At 45.3% G+C, this 21,013-nt stretch overlaps 1 protein-coding gene and 1 long non-coding RNA gene across 2 annotated transcripts in view; both read left to right on the forward strand.

The window, feature by feature from the left end:
- Positions 1-15,667: 15,667 nt before the first annotated feature.
- Positions 15,668-17,661, forward strand: LOC142651794 (uncharacterized). The gene is made up of 3 exons (XR_012847714.1): positions 15,668-15,825; positions 15,946-16,118; positions 17,501-17,661. It is a non-coding gene; the product is annotated as an uncharacterized LOC142651794 (long non-coding RNA).
- Positions 17,662-19,985: 2,324 nt separating this feature from the next.
- DAP (death associated protein) overlaps positions 19,986-21,013 on the forward strand; it is a 45,060-nt gene continuing 44,032 nt past the window's right edge. Inside the window, exon 1 of the mRNA XM_075826891.1 lies at positions 19,986-20,197. Within this exon, the coding sequence (XP_075683006.1) occupies positions 20,143-20,197 (55 nt within the window). The 5' untranslated portion in view covers positions 19,986-20,142. The remainder of the gene's footprint in view (positions 20,198-21,013) is intronic.

Consider the following 21,013-nt stretch of genomic DNA (forward strand, 5'->3'; position numbering starts at 1 on the left):
TACGGCTGTCAGAGAAGCCTCGCAAAATGCGAGGAGGAGCTTTTACGTCTGAAACGAGGCCGCTGTTTTCTCCTGAAAACAGTCTGCCTTTTCAGACGTAAAAGACAGTTCACGTGTGCACATACCCTTACTAAAAAAACTTCTGAAAATACGGAGCTGTTTTCAAGGGAAAACAGCTCCTGATTTTCGGCCATTTTTTTTATTAGCAACTTGTGCTTTTCGCGGCGTTTTTTACGGCTGTTTTTGCCGCTGTTTTTCTATAGAGTCAATGAAAAATGGCTCAAAAAGTGACATGCACTTCTTTCAAAAAAACGCCCGCGTAAAAAAATGGCCCGTCGGTACAGAACGCCGTTTTTCTCATTGAAATCAATGGGCAGATGTTCGGAGGCGTTCTGCTTCCGATTTTTCGGCCGTAAACGGCCGAAAATAATCCGTGTGAACACACCCTGAGGCTATGTGCACACGTAGTATTTTCAGGCGTATTTCGGGGCGTTTATTCCTCGAAAAATGCCTTAAAAAACTGAAGCAGAACGCCTACAAACATCCGCCCATTGATTCCAATGGGAAATACAGCGTTCTGTTCCGACATTTTCGGAAAACGCAGCGTAAAAAGACGCCCGCGAAAAAGAAGCGCATGTCTCTTCTTGAGTTGTTTTTGGAGCCTTTTTACATTGACTCTATAGAAAAACAGCTAAAAAAAAAGCCGTAAAAAACGCAAGTGGCTTAACCCTTTCCCAACCTATGACGAAAATGACGGCTGCTAGATCGCGCATCATGACGTTCATTTTCGTCAGTATTTCAAACTGTCACTCTGTGTAAACACAGAGTGACAAGCCCGCGCTGACAGCTGTCCTAGACAGCTGACACATCAGTCTCGCCGGTCAGCGGACCATCGCCGCTGCTTTCGGCAATTAACCCCTTAAATGTGGCGACGGATTGCCGTCGGCGCATTTAAGTTTTTTTAAGCATATCGGCAGTCCCCAATAAGTGATTGTGGGGGCTGCCGATGCTTTTTGTGGCAATCGGAGGCCAGACAATGGCCTCCAGGTTGCCATGTATGGAAGCCTCGGAGCAGCAGCCTCCGGCCGTTCTCCTCGGCTTTCTGTCAGAGTGACAGTTAGGTCACAATGACAGTTAGCCCTTATTCACACGACAGGGTTTCCCGGCCGTGTGACGGCCATTCATAAATCGGCCGTCACCCGGCTGCAGTAGGAACAATAGACCCCTAATGGTGCTATTCACATGACCGATTTTTTGACGGCCCGGGAAACCTGGCCGTCAAAAAATGGGACATGCCCTATTTTCGGCCGTTTACCCGGCCGCCCGGCTCCCATAGAAGTCTATGGGGCCGGGTAATACACGGCCATCACCGGAATGTGTCCCAAGTGATGGCCATGTATTCTGTCACTCGCGCTCTCTCTCCTCCTCACAGTGCAGAGTGCATGTGAGGAGGAGGAGGGTCTTTTTTTGCTCCCTGTAGGAGTCGGAATCCCCAATCCCCGGCCGGGAATTGGGGATTCCGCTACAGGAGAAGTGAGTGACTACACTGTCCATATATGGACACAGCGACGTCACTCACTACTGAAGCGGAATCCCCGACCCCGTGGCCGGGGATTTTGCTACAGGAGAAGTGAGTGACTACACTGTCCATATATGGACACAGCGACGTCACTCACTTCTGAAGCGGAATCCCCGACTCTATGTCCGGGGATTCTGCTACAGGAGAAGTGAGTGACTACACTGTCCATATATGGACACAGCGACGTCACTCACTTCTGAAGCGGAATCCCGGACCCCGTGGCTGGGGATTCCGCTACAGCAGAAGTGAGTGACTATACTGTCCATATATGGACACAGCGACGTCACTCACTTCTGAAGCGGAATCCTTGACTCTATGGCCGGGGGATTCTGCTACAGGAGAAGTGAGTGACTACTCTGTCCATATATGGACACAGCGACATCACTCACTTCTGATGCGGAATCCCCGACTCTATGGCCGAGGATTCCGCTACAGGAGAAGTGAGTGACTACACTGTCCATATATGGACACAGCGACCTCACTCACTTCTGAGGCTGGGTTCACACGACCTATTTTCAGACGTAAACGAGGCGTATTATGCCTCGTTTTACGCCTGAAAATAGGGCTACAATACGTCGGCAAACATCTGCCCATTCATTTGAATGGGTTTGCCGACGTACTGTGCAGACGACCAGTAATTTACGCGTCGTCGTTTGACAGCTGTCAAGCGACGACGCGTAAATTGACTGCCTCGGCAAAGAAGTGCAGGACACTTCTTTGCAAAGTAATTTGAGCCGTTCTTCCTTGAACTCAATGAAGAGCAGCTCAAGATTTACGAGCGTCACAGACGCCTCGTATATTACGAGGAGGAGCATTTACGTGTGAAACGAGGCAGCTGTTTTCTCTTGAAAACAGTTTGTCTTTTCACACGTAAATGCCTGCTATCGTGTGCACATACCCTAAAGCGTAATCCCGAACCCCGTGGCCGGGGTTTCCCCTACAGGAGAAGTGAGTGACTACACTGTCCATATATGGACACAGCGACGTCACTCACTTCTGAAGCGGAATCCCCGACCCCGTGGCCGGGGATTCCGGTACAGGAGAAGTGAGTAACTACACTGTCCATATATTGACACAGCGACGTCACTCACTTCTGAAGCGGAATCCCCGACTCTATGGCCGAGGATTCCGCTACAGGAGAAGTGAGTGACTACACTGTCCATATATGGACACAGCGACGTCACTCACTTCTGAAGCGGAATCCCCAACCCCGTGGCCGGGGATTCCCCTACGGGAGAAGTGAGTGACTACACTGTCCATATATGGACACAGCGACGTCACTCACTTCTGAAGCGGAATCCCCGACCCCGTGGCCAGGGATTCCGCTACAGGAGAAGTGAGTGACAACACTGTCCATATATGGACACAGCGACGTCACTCACTTCTGAAGTGGAATCCCCAACCCCGTGGCCGGGGATTCCCCTACAGGAGAAGTGAGTGACTACACTGTCCATATATGGACACACCGACGTCACTCACTTCTGAAGCAGAATCCCCGACCCCGTGACCGGGGATTCCGCTACAGGAGAAGTGAGTGACTACACTGTCCATATATGGACACAGCGACGTCACTCACTTCTGAAGCGGAATCCCCGACTCTATGGCCGAGTATTCCGCTACAGGAGAAGTGAGTGACTACACTGTCCACATATGGACACAGCGACGTCACTCACTTCTGAAGCGGAATCCCCAACCCCGTGGCCGGGGATTCCCCTACAGGAGAAGTGAGTGACTACACTGTCCATATATGGACACAGCGACGTCACTCACTTCTGAAGCGGAATCCCCGACCCCGTGGCCAGGGATTCTGCTACAGGAGAAGTGAGTGACAACACTGTCCATATATGGACACAGCGACGTCACTCACTTCTGAAGCGCAATCCCCGACTCTATGGCCGGGGATTCCGCTACATGAGAACTGAGTGACTACACTGTCCATATATGGACACAGTGACGTCACTCACTTCTGAAGCGGAATCACCGACCCTGTGGCTGGGGATTCCGCTACAGAAGAAGTGAGTTACCAAACTGTCCATATATGGACACTGACGTCACTCACTTCTGAAGCGGAATTCCCGACCTGTGGCAGGGAATTCCTCTCCAGGAGAAGTGAGTTACCAAACTGTCCATATATGGACATTGAAGTCAGTGACTTCTCCTGGAAAGGGGGGATGGGTGCAACCTACAGGGGGCTGTGTGGCATTACCTACAGGGGACTTGGTGGCATTACATACAGGGAGCTGGGTGGCATTACATACAGGGGCAGGGTCGCATTACATACAGGGGGCTGGGTGGCATTACCTGCAGAGGGCTGGGTGGCATTACCTGCAGAGGGCTGGGTGGCATTACATATAGGGGGCTGGGTGGCATTACCTGCAGGGGGCTGGGTGGCATTACCTGCTGGGGGCTGGGTGGCATTACCTGCAGGGGGCTGGGTGGCATTACCTGCAGGGGGCTGGGTGGCATTACCTGCAGGAGGCTGGTTGGCATTACCTGCAGGGGGCTGGGTGGCATTACCTGCAGGGGGCTGGTTGGCATTACCTGCAAGGGGCTGGGTGGCATTACCTGCAGGGGGCTGGGTGGCATTACCTGCAGGGGGCTGGGTGGCATTACCTGCAGAGGGCTGGGTGGCATTACATATAGGGGGCTGGGTGGCATTACTTGCTGGGGGCTGGGTGGCATTACCTGCAGGGGGCTGGGTGGCATTACCTACCAGGGGGGCTGGGTGGCATTACCTACCAGGGGGGCTGTGTGGCATTACCTACCAGGGGGGCTGTGGCATTATCTACAGAGGGCTGTGTGTGGCAACAAATTTAAATGAAATTCATCCGATTTTAAAACGGCCAAGGAAAAAAACGGATGCAAAACTGGTCAAAATCGGCCGTTAAACACGGCCCGGAATGGAATCGGAACGGATGCAAACCAGCCGGGAAAAACAGCCAGTTTTAACGGCCGTCACTCGGACCCTGTCGTGTGAATGAGGCATTAGAGTACATTACACTACGTGTGTAATGTAATGTACTCTAGCAGCGATCAAAGCTGCAAGTCTCGTAGTCCCCTAGTGGGACAAGTAAAAAAAGTAAAAATAAGTAATAAATGTTTTTTAAAAAAAAGTGTAAAAATGAGCTATAAGTTCTATAAACACAAAATGCTTTTTTTTCCTATAATAAGGACTTATTCAGACAAACGTATAATACGTCCGTGCAACGCGCGTGATTTTCACGCACGACGCACAGACCTATGTTAGTCAATAGGTCCGTTCCGACTGTCAGTTATTTTCACGCAGCGTATGTCCGCTGCGTAAAACTCACGACATGTCCTATATTTGCCCGTTTTTCGCGCATCACGCACCCATTAAAGTCAATGGGTGCGTGAAAACCGCGCACGGCACACGGACTCACTTCCGTGTGCCGCACGCGATGCGCGCTACAGTAGTCAAAACTATGAATGAAAACAGAAAAGCACCACGCAAAACGCACACGCTCGTGTGAATCCGGCCTAAGACTTTTATAGGAAAAAAATTAACACATTAAAAAAGTACACATATTTGGTATCACCGCGTTCGTAACGACCGCAACTATAAAACTAATAATCAATAAAAAAAACTACCACAGAATCGCTATTTTTTTGGTCACCACCCCTCCCAAAATAAAAAGTGATCAAAAAGTCGCATGTACCCAAAAATAGTACCAATAAAAACTTCAATCCGTCCCGCAAAAAACAAGCCCATACACAGCTTTTTTGACTAAAATATAAAAAAATGATGCCTCTCAGAATATGGTAACACAGAAATTTTATTTTTTTATAAATAAGTGATTTTATTGCGCAAACGCTAAAAAAAGGAAAAAAACCTATATACATATGGTATCGCCGTAATCATACCAGCTCGCAGAATAAAGTAAAAATGTCATTTATAGCGTACGATGAACGCCGCAAAAAAATAAACTAAAAAACTTTGTCAGAATTCCTGTTTTTTGGTCAGGATTGCAAAAAAATTGAATAAAAAGTGATCAAAAAAATTGCATGTACCCCAAAATGGTACCAATGAAAACTACAGATTGTCACGCAACAAATAAGCCCTCACACGGCTCCGGTGGTGAAAAAATAAAAAAGTTCTGGCTCTCAGAATATGGCGATGCAAAATGTGCAGAGTGTCCAAAAGCGGATAAGATCTGGCGCCATTTATCAGTGCGACACCGGCCACATATCTATGAAATATTATTTCTTTACCCCATTATTATACCCTCTTATTATGCCCTGATGTAACCCGCACAGATTACATATGCCCCCACATTCTAAACTGAAATACCAGTAAAACCCCAAACAGAACAACTACCAAGCAAAATCTGAGCTCCAAAAGCAAAATGGTGCTCCATCCCTTCTGAGCCCTGCAGCATGCCCAAGCAGCAGTTTGCGCCCACATATATGGCATCGCCATACCTGGCAGAGCCCACTTAACGTGTTATGAGGTATTTGTCTTCTGTGGCACAAACTTGGCACAACATATTATGCACTAAGGCCCCATGCACACGACCGTAAAAACGCCCGTAATCATGTCCTATTTCAGGCCGTAATTACGGCACGGGCAGGCCCATAGAAGTCTATGGGGCTCTCGTAATTACGGGTGACTACGTGTGTGCACCCGTAATTACGGGAGCGTTGCTAGGCGACGTCAGTGTATAGTCACTCTCCAGGGTGCTGAAAGAGTTAAACGATCGGCAGTAACTCTTTCAGCACCAGGGACATTGACTGCCGATCACAATATAGATAAAGCTGTAAAAAAAAAAAAGACGTTCATACTTACCCAGAACTCCCTGCTTCTTCCTCCAGTCCGGCCTCCTGGGATGACGTTACAGACAATGTGACCGCTGCAGCCAATCACAGGCAGATCACTGGCTGCAGCGGTCACATGGACTGCGCGTCATCCAGGGAGGTCGGGCTGGATGTCAAGAGAGGGACGCATCACCAAGACAACGGCCGGGTAAGTATGAATTCTTTTACTTTTATTACGGAAAGGACTGTCCCTTCTCTTTATTCTGCACTGATAGAGAGAAGGGCTGCCGATTACTGCAGTGTAATTTTGCAGAGAAACGTGCCCGTAAATACGGGTGGAATACGGGTCGAATACGTGTGACCAAGGACCCGTATTTACGCCAGTATTTACGGGTGGACAAAAATACGGTCGTGTGCATGGGGCCTAAAATGGCATATCAGTGGAAAATTTAAATTTACACTTTGAACCATCTGCTGTGCACTAACCCCTTTGTGCACTATGACTTAATTGCCCTTCATGGTGCAGGGGTTGATGTATGGAGCCAGCTCACGTGCTGAGCCCGCTCCATACGCTGCGGGTGTCAGCTGTGTATTACAGCTCACACCCGGGACTAACGGACAGGTACGGCGATCGCTCTGTTACAGAAGTCTGTAAGAATAACAATATACAGCAATACATTAGTATTGCAGTGTATTGTACCAGCGATCCAATGATCGCTGGATCAAGTCCCCTAAGGGGACTAATAAAATGTGTAGAAGAATGAAAGTTATTAGTAGTGAGAATTTTTTTTTTTTTAAGTTAAAAAAAAAAACTTTTTCCCATTTTTCTTCTAAAGTAATGTAAAAAAAATGAACAAAATTGGCATCGCTAGGTCCGTTAAAGTCCGAACTATTACAATATACCATTATTTAATTCGCAGTGAAAACCTTCAAAAAATTTAATAATTGAAACCGCCAAAATCGCTGTTTAAATACTACAGCTCCTCCCGCAAGAAATAAGCCCTCAAAAATAAAAACGTTATGGCTCTTGGAAGGCGGGGAGTGAAAATCGAAAATAAGAAAGCAAAAAATGGATCAGTCCTGAAAGGGTTAATTCATTTCTAATGAAAAAAACGTATGACCACATGTGGGGTATTTCCGTACTCGGGAGAAATCACTTTACAAAAATTGGTTGTTTTTTTCTCCTTTAGCCCTTGTGAAAATGAGAAAATTCAACATTTTAGTGGAAAAAAATGTGATAATTTTCGCGGCCTAATTCTAATAAACTCTGCAAAAGCCCCGTGGGGTCTAAATGCTCACTATACCCCTAGATAAATTCCTTGAGAGGTGTAGTTTCCAAAATGTGGTAACTTTTGGGGGGTTTCCACTGTTTTGGTCCCTCCAGTGCATTGCAAATGCGACATTGCACCGAAAACCATTCCAGCAAAATCAGAAATCTAAAATCCAAATGGCGCTCCTTCCCTTCTGAGCCCTGCTGTGGGTCCAAACAGCAGTTTATTACCAAATATGGGGTATTGTCGTAATCAGGAGACATTGTGTAATGACAGGGATAGGGAAACAGACAAGTGAGCCCTAATCTACCCGCCACTCAGTCCCTGCCTACTTGCAACGACCCGCCCTAGGCGACGGGGTACAACTGGGCGACGGTCCCTACACTCAGTAAGTGCACGACAGACAACCAGACAAGGAAACACAGAACAAAGGGAAACGGGGCAGTTGCCCACGGCAACACCGTGAGCAACAAGAGTAGTAAACGAGCCGAGTCAAACTAAGAGAGTACGAGGTGCCAAACGCAGAGCAGGAGAGTAGTGAACAAGCCGAGTCAAACCAGGAGTGTACGAGGTACCAAACGCAGAGCAGAAGAGTAGTCAGTAAGCCAGGGTCAATACGAAGCAGGGACAAGTAGTTCAAGAAGCTGCAGCAGGGCCAGGAAACAAACAGACAAGAATCACAAGCAAGGAGGAACAGGAAAGGCAGGTATAAATAGACAGAGGGCGGGAGCTAGCTCCGTCTGGCCAGGCTGTGATAGGCTCTCCCACTCCTAAGCCTGCCATCCTGAGTGGTGGAAGATGGAGTCAGTCTCACAGACATAGAAGCAGGTGCAGACTGATTACCTATGGGCGTGGATACAGAAGCTGTGCCTGGCAGATACTTAACAGAGCGCCTCTGATTTTCTTGAATTCTCTGTCAAACAACGGGAATATAGTTTATTTTTGACAGAAGTAACCAGAAAGAAAACATTATACTCCCAACAGAGATGCTTTGAGCAGGGAGACAAAAACGGGCTCTTATTGGCATATCTGGTTAGAGACGACACGGTAGCGAATCCTATAGTGGAAATTGCATCCCCTATGGGTCTACTGGTTACAGATCCTTTGGCCATTAATCAGACATTCGCTTAATTCTATGCTGAGCTATACTCATCCAAAGTGATGTATTCCATGAGTAGTTTGGAGGAGTATCTGTATACTATTTACTGCCCTGTTCTAGATGAGGAAGATACTGCCTCTTTAGATGCTGAACTAACTTTGGAGGAGGTTACAGCGGACATTTGCTCTTTCCCGAATAGAAAAACCCCGGGTTGGGATAGGCTCCCCATTGAATGCTATAAGTCACATGTGGACATCATTATTCCGCGGCTTCTTGTCCTATTTCAATCCCTGTGCGGGGGAGACGATCCTCCCTCCTTATATGAGAGAGGCCGTTATACTACTGATCCCTATGCCCCATAAAGATCCGAGCAATTGTGTATCCTACAAACCCATCTCCCTTTTCAATTGTGATGTTAAAATCCTAGCCAAAATACTTGCAATGCGATTGCAAAAGGTGATATCTCATGTGGTTCATCAAGACCAATCTGGTTTTATGCTGGGTAAAGCTACAGATATAAATTTACGGAGACTATTTACTAATCTCTGCCTCTAAACCCCTTGGCTCCCGGATTGTAGCCTCTTTTGACCTAGAGAAAGAATTTTAGTCGGTAGAATGGCCATACCTTTGGTCAGTATTGTGTAGATTTGGGTTTGGAGACCGTTTTGTCCAATGGGTGCGTCTCTTATATTCACAGCAGATAGCGAGTGTCAAATCCAACCGCCATATCTCCCCCCTCATTTCCCCTGGCACGAGGAAGTAGACAGGGATGTCACCTTTTCTATTTGCATTAGCAATTGAAACCCTTCTATAGCCATAAGGAACTCTCCGGATATAACGGGATATGCTCTAGGTGGAAGAGAGGAGAAGGTTTCATTATACGCTGATGATACTGTTCAATCACTGCGAGCCTATTATTTGATAGGTTTACATTGTTCTCTGGTCTGAAGGTTAACTGGTCAAAGTCCTTGATATTGGCAGTGGATGCGGGAGCCAGGGGGCCACTATTCCTACACCCCTACAATGGGCTGACAACATTACATACCTTGGGGTAGTGATTAGTCCTGATGTGAATACTTTTATACCTGATAGCATTTCACCGTGCTTACAGCAGCTTAAAGAGGCTCTGTCACCACATTATAAGTGCCCTATCTCCTACATAAGGAGACGGGCGCTATAATGTAGGTGACAGTAATGCTTTTTATTTAAAAAAACGATCTGTTTTCACCACTTTATTAGCGATTTTAGATTTATGCTAATGAGTTTCTTAATGCCCAAGTGGGCGTGTTTTTAGTTTAGACCAAGTGGGCTTTGTACAGAGGAGTGTATGACGCTGCCCTATCAGCGTCATGCACTCCTCTCCATTCATTTAGGCAGCGCATAGGGATCCTTTTAGATCACTATGTGCTGTCTTATACTAACACATTAACGATACTGAAGTGTTTAGACAGTGAATAGACATTCCACGGGATGTCTATTCACAATCTCTGCACTTTGTTACTCTGTCTGTGGTAGTTACAGCAGAGGAAGCGTAATTTCGCGAGATTACGCTGTAGATGACAGGTTACAACGAGATTACGCTTCCTCTGTTGTAACTACCACAGAACAGTAACGAAGTGCAGGGATTGTGAATAGACATCCCGTGGAATGTCTATTCACTGTCTAAACACTTCAGTATTGTTAATGTGTTAGTAAAAGACAGCACATAGCGATCTAAAAGGATCCCCATGCGCTGCCTAGATTAATGGAGAGGAGTGCATGACGCTGATTGGTCAGCATCATACACTCCTCTGTACAACGCCCACTTGGTCGAAAGTAAAACACGCCCACTTGGGCATTAAGCAACTCATTAGCATAAATCTAAAATCGCTAATAAAGTGGTGAAAACAGATAGTTTTTTTAAAATAAAAAGCACTACTGTCACCTACATTATAGCGCCCATCTCCTTATGTAGGAGATAGGGCACTTATAATGTGGTGACAGAGCCTCTTTAACCCCTTCCCTCTTTGGCCACATTTGACCTTCCTGACAGGGCCTCATTTTTCAAATCTGACATGTTTCACTTCATGTGGTAATAACTCCGGAATGCTTTTACCTATCCAAGCCATTCTGAGAGACTGTTTTCTCGTGACACATTGGACTGTAAGTTACTGGCAAAATTTGCTCGATATGTTCAGTATTTAATTGTGAAAATCACCAAAATTTTGCGAAAAATTGCAAAAATTTGCATTTTTCTCAATTTAAATGTATCTGCTTGTAAGACAGGCAGTTATAACACACAAAATTGTTCCTAATTAACATCCCCCATATGTCTACTTTAGATTGGCATCGTTTTTTGAACATCCTTTTATTTTTCTAGGACGTTACAAGGCTTTGAACTTTAGCAGCAATTTCTCACATTTTCAAGAAAATGTCAAAAGGCTATTTTTACAGGGGCCAGTTCAGTTGTGAAGTGGCTTTGAGGGCCTTATATATTAGAAACCCCCAAAAAGTCACCCCATTTTAAAAACTTCACCCCTCAAAGTATTCAAAACAGCAGTTAGAAAATTTCTTAACCCTTTAGACATTTCACAGGATTTAAAGCAAAGTAGAGGTGAAATTTTACAAATTTCATATTTTTTTGCAGAAATAAATTTTTAATACAATTATTTTTATAACACAGAAGGTTTTACCAGAGAAATTCAACTCAATATTTATTGCCCAGGTTCTGCAGTTTTTGTAAATATCCCACATGTGGCCGTAGCGTGCTACTGGAATGAAGCACCGGCCTCAGAAGCAAAGGAGCACCTAGAGGATTTTGGGGCCTTATTTTTATTAGAATATATTTTAGGCACCATGTCAGGTTTGAAGGGCTCCTGCGGTGCCAAAACAGTGAAAATCCCCCAAAAGTGACCCCATTTGGGAAACTACACACCTCAAGGAAATTACCTAGGGGTATAGTGAGCGTTTTGACCCCACAGGTTTTTTGCAGAAATTATTGGAAGTAGGCCCTGAAAATGACAATCTACATTTTTTCAAAGAAAATGTAGGTTTAGCTAATTTTTTCTCATTTCCACAAGGACTAAAGGACAAAAAGCACAGTAAAATTTGTAAAGCAATCTCTCCCGAGTAAAACAGTACCCCACATGTGGTAATAAACGGCTGTTTGGACACACGGCAGGGCTTAGAAGGGAAAGAGTGCTATTTGGCTTTTGGAGATCACATTTAGCAGGAATGGTTTGCGGAGGCCAGGTCGCATTTGCAGAGCCCCTGAGGGGACAAAACAATGAAAACGCCCAAAAAGTGACTCCATTTAGGAAACTACACCTCTTGAGGAATTCATCTAGGGGTCTAGTAAGCATTTTGACCCCACAGATGTTTCATAGAATTTATTAGAATTGGGCAGTGAAAATAAAAACAATCCTTGTTCTTCAATAAGATGTAGCTTTAGTGCAACATTTTTAATTTTCTCAACAAATAAAGGAAAAAAAGAACCCAACATTTGTAAAGCAATTTCTCCCGAATACGGCAATACCCCATATATGGTCATAAACTGCTGTTTGGGCACACGGCAGGGCTCAGAAGGGAAGGAGCGCCATTTGGAGTGCAGATGTTGCTGGATTGGTTTCTGGGCGCCTGCGGGCCCAAAACAGTTGAAACCCCCCAGAAGTGACCCTATTTTGGAAACTACACCCCTCAATGCATTTACCTAGGGGTGTAGTAAGCATTTTAACCCTGCAGGTGTTTTGTAGAAATTAGTGTGCACTCAATGTTGCAGAGTGAAAATGGGATTTTTTCCATAGATAAGCCAATATGTGGTGCCCAGCTTGTGCCACCATAACAAGACAGCTCTCTAATTATTATGCGGTGTTTCCGGGTTTTAGAAACACCCTACATGGGGAACTAATCTTTTGCCTGGACATTCGACCAGGCTCAGGAGTGAAAGCGTACCATGTAAAATTGATGCCTAATTTGGCGATTTACAAAGTATTGGTTCACAACTGCAGAGGCTCAGATGTCAAATAATAAAAAGAAACCCCTGAGAAGTGACCCCATTTGGAAACTACACCCCTCAAGGCATTTATTAAGGGGTGTAGTGAGCATTTTCACCCCACAGGTCTTTTCCATAAATGATTGCACTGAGGATGGTGCAAATTAAACATTTATATTTTTCCCTAGATATGCCATTGAGTAGCAAATATGTCATGCCCAGCTTATGACGCTGGAGACACACACCCCAAAAATTGTTAAAAGGGTTCTCCCGTGTATGACGATGCCATATATGTGGAAGGAAACTGCTGTTTGGGCACATTGTAGGGTTCAGAGCGGAGGGAGCGCCATTTGCCTTTTGGAGAGCGGATTTTGCTTGGTAGTAGATTTGTTTGAGTATTGCTGGTGTTTCCGTTTATAATGTGGGGACATATGTAAGCTGGGCAGAGTACATCAGGGGCATAGTCAGGTGGCATAATAATGGGGTAAAAAAACAATAAAATAATCCATAGATGGGTGTTACGCTGTGAAGCAATCCTTTCTGCACAGGCCAGTGTCGCAATGATTAATGATGTCCTTTCTTATGCCCCTTTTGGTCCACACTCCGCACCTTTGCAGTTTGGGGAATTTTGCTGGGAAAGTGTTGGGCTGGTATAATAGGGGCACCCTCGCTTCCAGCAGATATGTTTGGGCCCTCCCCTTCCTGGTTCCCTAATTTTAGGTCCTTGATAAATCGCCTCTTGAAACAGAAGAAATGTTCCCCTCGGGTCGGCACAACTGCATATTTTTTATTTCCTGACTTATTGGAGCCTTAACTAATTTTATTTTTTCATAGACGTAGTGGTATGAGGGCTTTTTTTTGCGGGACAAGCTGTAGTTATTATTGGTACCATTTTGGGGTACATGCGACTTTTTGATCACCTTTTATCCTATTTTCTGCGAGGCCAGGTAAACAAAAAACCGCAATTCTGCCATCGTTTTTTTATAATTTTTTATACAGCGTTGACCATGCGTTATAAACTACATGTTCACGTTATTCTGCGGGTCACTACGATTCCGGCGATACCTAATTTATAGCACTTTTTTTTGCACAATAAAATTACTTTTGTAAAAAGAATGTATTTTTTCTGTCGCCAAGTTGTGAGAACCATAACTTTTTAATTTTTTGGCGACGGAGCTGTATGAGGGCTTGTTTTTTGCGAGACAAGCTATAGTTTTTATAAGTACCATTTTTGGATACGTGCGACTTTTTGATCACTTTTTATTCCAATATTTGTAGGGCACAGTGACCAAAAAACAGAAACTCTGGTATAGTTTTTTATGTTTTTTTTTTTTACGCTGTTCACTGCGTGCAATAAATAATATAATATTTTGATACCTCAGTTCGTTACGGTCGCGGCGATACCAAATACGTATGGTTTATTATTTTTTTTCAATAATAAAGGACTTGATAAGGGAAAAAGGGCGATTGTGTTTTATTTTATTACTTGAAACGTTAATTTTTTTCACTTTTTTTTACACTTTTTTTATATTTATTTAGTCCCACTAGGGGACTTGAAGTTCCAACTGTATGATGTTTTTTTTTCTAATACAGTGCAATGTTTTAGATCTGTCAGTTATTCACTGACAGCAAGCCGATTAGGCTTCGCCTCCTGGCGGGGCCTAATCAGCTTCCGTAATGGCAGAGCAGGCGACCGTTGTGTCTCCTGTTGCCATAGCAGCTGTCGCCAGTCCTGATTGCCCGTCAGGGATGGCGATCTGCTAGTAACCGCTACGATGTCAGCTGTAACATACAGCTGACTTCCACCACTGATGACGCCGGATCAGCTCCTGAGCCGTCGCCATCTTGCCGGCGGCTACGGAAGCCGATCAGGCTCCGCCGCCGGTCGGATCTTGACCGGCTTCCGTGCTAGGCAGACCGGGAGGCCAGCATTAGGTCTCCGGTTGCCATTGCAGCCACCGGAACCCCGGCAATTTCATTGCTGGGGTTCCGATGAGCTGCAAACAGCTTAAAGAGGCTCTGTCACCAGATTTTTCAACCCCTATCTCCTATTGCAGCAGATCGGCGCTGCAATGTAGATAAGAGTAACGTTTAGTTTTTTTTAAAACGAGCATTTTTGGCCAAGTTATGACCATTTTTATATGTATGCAAATGAGGCTTTCTAAAGTACAACTGGGCGTGTTCGATGTAGCTACTTACCTGCAAACGCCGATGCTGCTGCAGAATCAAATGTAGACTCTGGTGCCGCTGTGTCCTCGCTCGTCCGACACGATGCAGGACCTGGGGCAGGAAGTGAGCGACGTCACAGCGTGATCTCTCGAGAACACGCTGTGTGTCTGTGCACTGCCAGAAGCTGGGTGTTAACGAAGAGAAGTGGATGATGCTGATTCGTCAGCATCATACACTTCTATTCACAACGCCCAGCTACTATAAGAAGTAAAAACGCCCCGATGTACGCACATAATACACGCCCAGTTGTACTTTAGAAAGCCTCATTTGCATAAATATAAAAATGGTCATAACTTGGCCAAAAATGCTCGTTTTTTAAAAAAAAACAACATTACTCTTATCTACATTGCAGCGCCGATCTGCTGCAATAGGAGATAGGGGTTGCAAAATCTGGTGACAGAGCCTCTTTAAATGTAGCGATCACGTTTGAACGCTGCATTGAAGGGGTTAATGGCGGGGATCGAAGCTAATTTCGGTCCCCGCCATTACAGCCGGATGTCAGCTGTAAGATACAGCTGAGATCCAGCGATGATGGCACCGGCTCAGCTTCTGAGCCGGTGCCAAACATTTGGCGTAAGTATATGACATTTTGCGGGAAGCACTGGCTTTCCATGTCGTATACTTACGACAAATGTCGGGAAGGGGTTAAGGTTCCATCTTGACAAATGGAAACACATTCGGTAACAGGCCGCATCAATTATTTTAAATGAAGTTTCTCCCAAGATTTTTGTACCTCCTTCATAACTCCCCTGTGTGGTTGCCTCTTTCATTTTAGTTGAAGGTGGATAAGGATCTCCGGTCCTTCATTTGGGCGGGTAGAACTCCTTGTATTGCCCTTGGTACACTCCAATTGCCTGCTGAGCAGGGGGGTCTGGCTTTACTGAACTTATACCTATAAATTTTGGTAAGTCAATAGGTGTATGTCTGGTGGTGGTTTACTCATAGGCATCTAAACCCTTCTACAGATCTTGAGGCAACCCTACTGGGGTCATACAAAGCCGTAATCAACTCTTTATTCTGACAGGCACCCCCACCAGGTCACCTACTCACGATACCGCTGCAGACTGCCTTGAGGGTGGGGCAGAGGTCTCTCCTGCTTTTTTGAACCGAAGAAGTGTCATGGTCGCCCAGGACCCCTTTCGTATAACCCACTCCTGGCGCACATCCGAAGGCTCTGAAATCCCTCTACATGGGCAGGTTCTATGCATACTGACTTTGGAGGATGTGGTGATAAAGAATAGGATTGTCAATTTTGCACAACTCAGCACTAAGCATCAGATCCCACCTCATTTGAAATTCCGATACTTTCAACTTAGACATGCCCTCTGATCGCAATTTGCGGGTTATGATCTAAGGTTGTGCACATCCCCAGCGGAGGACTGGGTGGCGCAGGAGACACTAACCAAGCCGCTATCCACACTCTACAAACAATTATTACGGGTCTCTACCAATAAAACTGACAGAGCTTTAGATAGATGGTCCCAGACCCTACCCTCCGTTGTAAACACTGCAGATTTTCAGCAACGGATTCATTGTGGAAAATCTGCAGCGCATCACAGTAGCAGCAGTGTGGATGAGATTTCAACAAATCTCGGCCCCACACAGCAGAAAAAAGCCACCGGAAAAAACGCACAAATTGACCTGCGGTGCGGTCTTCAGCCGTAGCATGTCAATTAATGCTGCGGAATCGCTGCTCTTCTGTTGCGTGTTTCCCCCATTGAAATCAATGGGGTACTTAAACAAATTAAATAGAGTAGTGTGTGTTGCGACATTTGCTGCGGAATCACAGCGATGCCGCCGCAATAATCGCAAGTAAGAAAAAAAAAAGTTATACTTATCCAGAGTTCCCTGCTTCTTCTACAGTCCTTCCTCCTGGGATGATGCTTCATACCCTGTGACCGCTGCAGCAGTCACATGGCCTGCAACGTCATTGCAGTAGGCCGGACCACGCACGGAAGAGAGGGAGGGGGTAAGGGTATGTGCACACACACTAATTACGTCCGTAATTGACGGACGTATATCGGCCGCAAGTACCGGACCGAACACAGTGCAGGGAGCCGGGATCCTAGCATCATAGTTATATACGATGCTAGGAGCCCTTGCCTCTCCGTGGAACTACTGTCCCGTACTGCAGTTGTCCTGCAGCGAGGCAGGGACTCCTAGCATCGGACATAAGTTTGATGCTAGGAGCCCGGCTCCCTGCACTGTGTTCGGTCCGGTACTTGCGGCCGAAATACGTCCGTCAATTACGGACGTAATTAGTTTGTGTGCACATACCCTAAGTATGAATGCTTTTTTTTTTCAATGCTGTTTTCCACAGCGGATATTCCGCCCAAATAAACAAACTACAATGTTGTGTTCGGAACACGCCGTGTGTATTCCTACCCTTGGATAACATTCGAAAATATGGGCCAATGGGTTCAAATTTAATGTTCCGCTTTTGCATAATTTTTCCGTTTTTTTAAATCAGTATTTCAGCAACATTTCAATAACAGTATAAAAATAGTTAATCCTTTAACAAAAAAGAGAATAAATACGGATGAAAAAGGGTATTTTCACACGCGGCAGATTTATTTCAGAAAATTCTACTACTGTCCTCGCGACTCACGGCCGCTTCACACAGTGAATACTGAAGCAGGGAGCATTGGATTCAACTGTATCTGTGTCCTGATACAGTTGACATTGGGACATACCACCGGCCGCAGGACCCTGTCCGGAATCCGGGACTGACCCGCTGAATCCGGGAATTGGGAGGTATGATTAATATTATATTAGAAAATGTATATATATATATATGCAATGTAATGATGAGGCTTTACGCCATAATAAACTCTTGAATATTCTTATCGTACAGATTCCAACGTGGCTGCTTGTCATGAGTGCTGACACGTCATGCGAATTAGCACACTATAGCAAAATCACTGGTGGAAATTTATCAAACCTAGTGCAAAGGAAAAGCATCGGAGTTTCCCATAGCAACCAATTAGATTCCACCTTTCATTTTGCAGGTTTCTGATTGGTTGCCATTGGCAACTACTCCACTTTTCCTTTGCACCAGTTTTGACAAATCTCCCCCACTATATATGAGAAATAATCATGGCAGACTTGATCACACATGGGTCAGCAGCAAAAGGCCTTATTCACACGAATGTGTCTGTTTTGCATGCGTAAAAAAACGAAGCGTTTTTCTTGCATTGCAGTTCTGTGTGACATCCATGTACGGTGCGCGTCTGCGTTTTTTACGCGCGTATGTCATGCGTTTTTTACGTCAGCAAAAAAAACTGAAGGTGTTTTTCTTTTACTCATAATTTCTTTAGCAACTGTTGCGTGAATCACGGACAGCACACGGATGACGTCTGTGTGCTGTCCGTGATTTTCACGCACCCATTGACTTCAATGGGTGCGTGATGTGCAAAATACGCACACGTATAGGACATGCAGTGAGTTTCACGCAGCGGACACGCTGCGTAAAAAAACACTGAATGGCCCCATTGAATTGCATAGGTCCGTGTGACGTCCATTGTTTTTACGCACGTAACACAGACGTAAAATATGCTCGTGTGAACAAGGCCTTAGAAGTATATTAAAAAGTTTATTATGTTATGCTGTAGGAAAACTGCCTTAGGCTATGTTCACACAGAGTTTTTAGCAGGCGGAAATTCTGCCTCAAAATTCTGTTTGGAAGTTTGAGGCAGATTTTCCTTTCCCTGCGCGCCGACTTTCTCCCGCGGCTATTGAGCGCCGCGGGCATAAATACGCTTTCTCTGCCTCCCATTGGGAGGTCAGAAGCTTAAACGCCCGAACATAGGGCATGTCGCTTCTTTCTCCCGAAAGACGGTAAAACCGTCTCGCGGAAAAAAGATGCCTCCGCCTCCCATTGAAATCAATGGGAGGCATTTTCAGGCTGTTTTTGACGAGTTTTGCGGCGCGGTTTCCGCATAAAAAAACTCTGTGCGAACATAGCCTTAACCCGTCAGTGACCTCCCCATAGTGTTTCTACGTCGGTCACTAACGGGCTTTATTCCGATGCAATAGACTTTTTACGTCGCTGCATCGGAATAAGTAAACAGAGCAGGGAGCTGTCAAATCTCCCTGCTCTCAGCTGCCAGAGGTAGCGGAGGGCTGGGGGCGTCCCTGCTCGACCGGGTGAGATTGCTATAAGTATCGATCTCACCCGTTTAACCCCTCAGATGCGGCGCTGAATAGCGTGCACCGCATCTGAGTGGTTTTGGAGAGAGGGAGGGAGCTCCCTCTCATTCCACCGATAAGATCGCCGAGTGTCTGTATCTCCCATGGCACCCGGGGGCCTAATAAAGGCCCCCAGGTTTGCCTGTAATGAATGCCTGCTAGATCATGCCTCTGGCATGACCTAGCAGATGCCTGTCCGTTTTACACGTACAGGCATAATACACTGCGTTACAGAAGTATTGCAGTGTATTATAAATGCGATCGGATTATCGCATAGTGAAGTCCCCTAGTGGGACTAGTAAAAAAGTTTTAAAAAAAGTCTAATAAAAAGTGAAAAAAAAAAGTGAAAATAAAATGAAACCCACTTTTCCCCTAACAAACTGCTTTATTATTAACAAAATAAAGTAAAAAAGTTACACACATTTGGTATCGCCGCGTCCGTAACGACCCCAACTATAAACTTATTACATCATTTAACCCGCACAGTGAACGTCGTAAAAAAATGGCTTGGTAGGCTGGTCATTAAAGGGGTTAACATTACCTTCATGTTTAGACATTTGGAAATTCATATTATTGAGCCATAACTGAAGATTTCTGCTAAATAGAATAAAGTTTTTTTTTATTTTTTAACAAAAATACTTTACAGAATGCCTCTATATCTACCTTTAGATTGGGCGGGGTGGGAAACATTTTTAAACACGTAGAATAAACGCCATTTTCAAAATCTCTGTATCAATCTAATCTGGCTGGTCAACATGTGCAGAGGGTATAATCGTCACTGCTCGTTTTCAATAAAGTTTGATGAACACAAAAAAAACCCAAAAAAACACCCATAACAAATAGAGCAACTGTGGAGCCACGTAGACATGGGGGAAATTTCGTGCGGGCGGGTACTTCGGTTAGAAGCCAGGAATAAGTGGGAAGGAGCAAACAAAATGAAAGTTGGGCGGAGATTCGATTCAGTAAAGCTGTGATCTTCTGTGCTTTGAGGTATCTGCTGATAAAAGCAGAACGTCCTAAACTGAACGAAGACATGTCCTCTCCTCCTAAAGAGAAGCCGGACACCAAAGCTGGTCACCTGCCTGCCGGTATTGGGGCTATTATCTTTGCATGCTTTGTGCTTTTTGCTAGCGTAGAGATGGGGAATTTTCACAGGCCGAATCCGTTCCTGAGATGCCATATGGCGAGAATGAGTGCGCGGCTGTGGGAAGTGTGTTCTTCCATCCAGTAATACACGTGAGGAGCCCAGGGCGTCGTGGTGCACAATTCAGCAAGGACGGAGCTACTCGGTGTAATGAGGGGGTTGAGCTACTGCATTGGCGCTTTAGACCCTCCTATATTCTAAAACTATAGGGTTACTCAGAATAAAGGGACATGTTGTTAAAAAAATAAGAAAAAAAAATGTTTTAAAAAAGTCGTCTACTGGCAATTTTGCCTGTGTCACACTAATCCAATGGTCAGGTGTTGTGAAACTACAACTCCCAGCATGCGCAGGAATGGTGGGAGTTGTAGCTGCACAACAGCTGGAGAGCCACAAGATGCAGACCATTGATCACAGCGTCCTACAAGCGCTGGGAAATTGTCCAGCTGTCCACATACTTTGCCAGGGGACTGGACTGACCTGTGAGGGCTTTTTAAGCAAATAGTCTTCGAAGAGAATTTCCTATTTCTTTTTAAATCTGTTCTGTGGGCCTAAAGTCCGGTAAGACTGGGCTATTATTATTTGTTTACTTCTGAACGATCGCAATAACGGTAATAATACTCCACCATATGTAGTATAAGGAACGGTTTTCCAGCTCTCCGGTTGTCATTAGTGGTTCGATGCACGGGCCCCGCTCAGGCACATCGTGTGTTAATGGTAAAATAAATAGGCAGAAGCTTGGTCCAGCGATTAGCTTGACAGT

The sequence above is a fragment of the Rhinoderma darwinii genome, chromosome 5 (genome assembly GCF_050947455.1).
Source record: "Rhinoderma darwinii isolate aRhiDar2 chromosome 5, aRhiDar2.hap1, whole genome shotgun sequence".
Classification (NCBI taxonomy): Eukaryota; Metazoa; Chordata; class Amphibia; order Anura; family Rhinodermatidae; genus Rhinoderma; species Rhinoderma darwinii.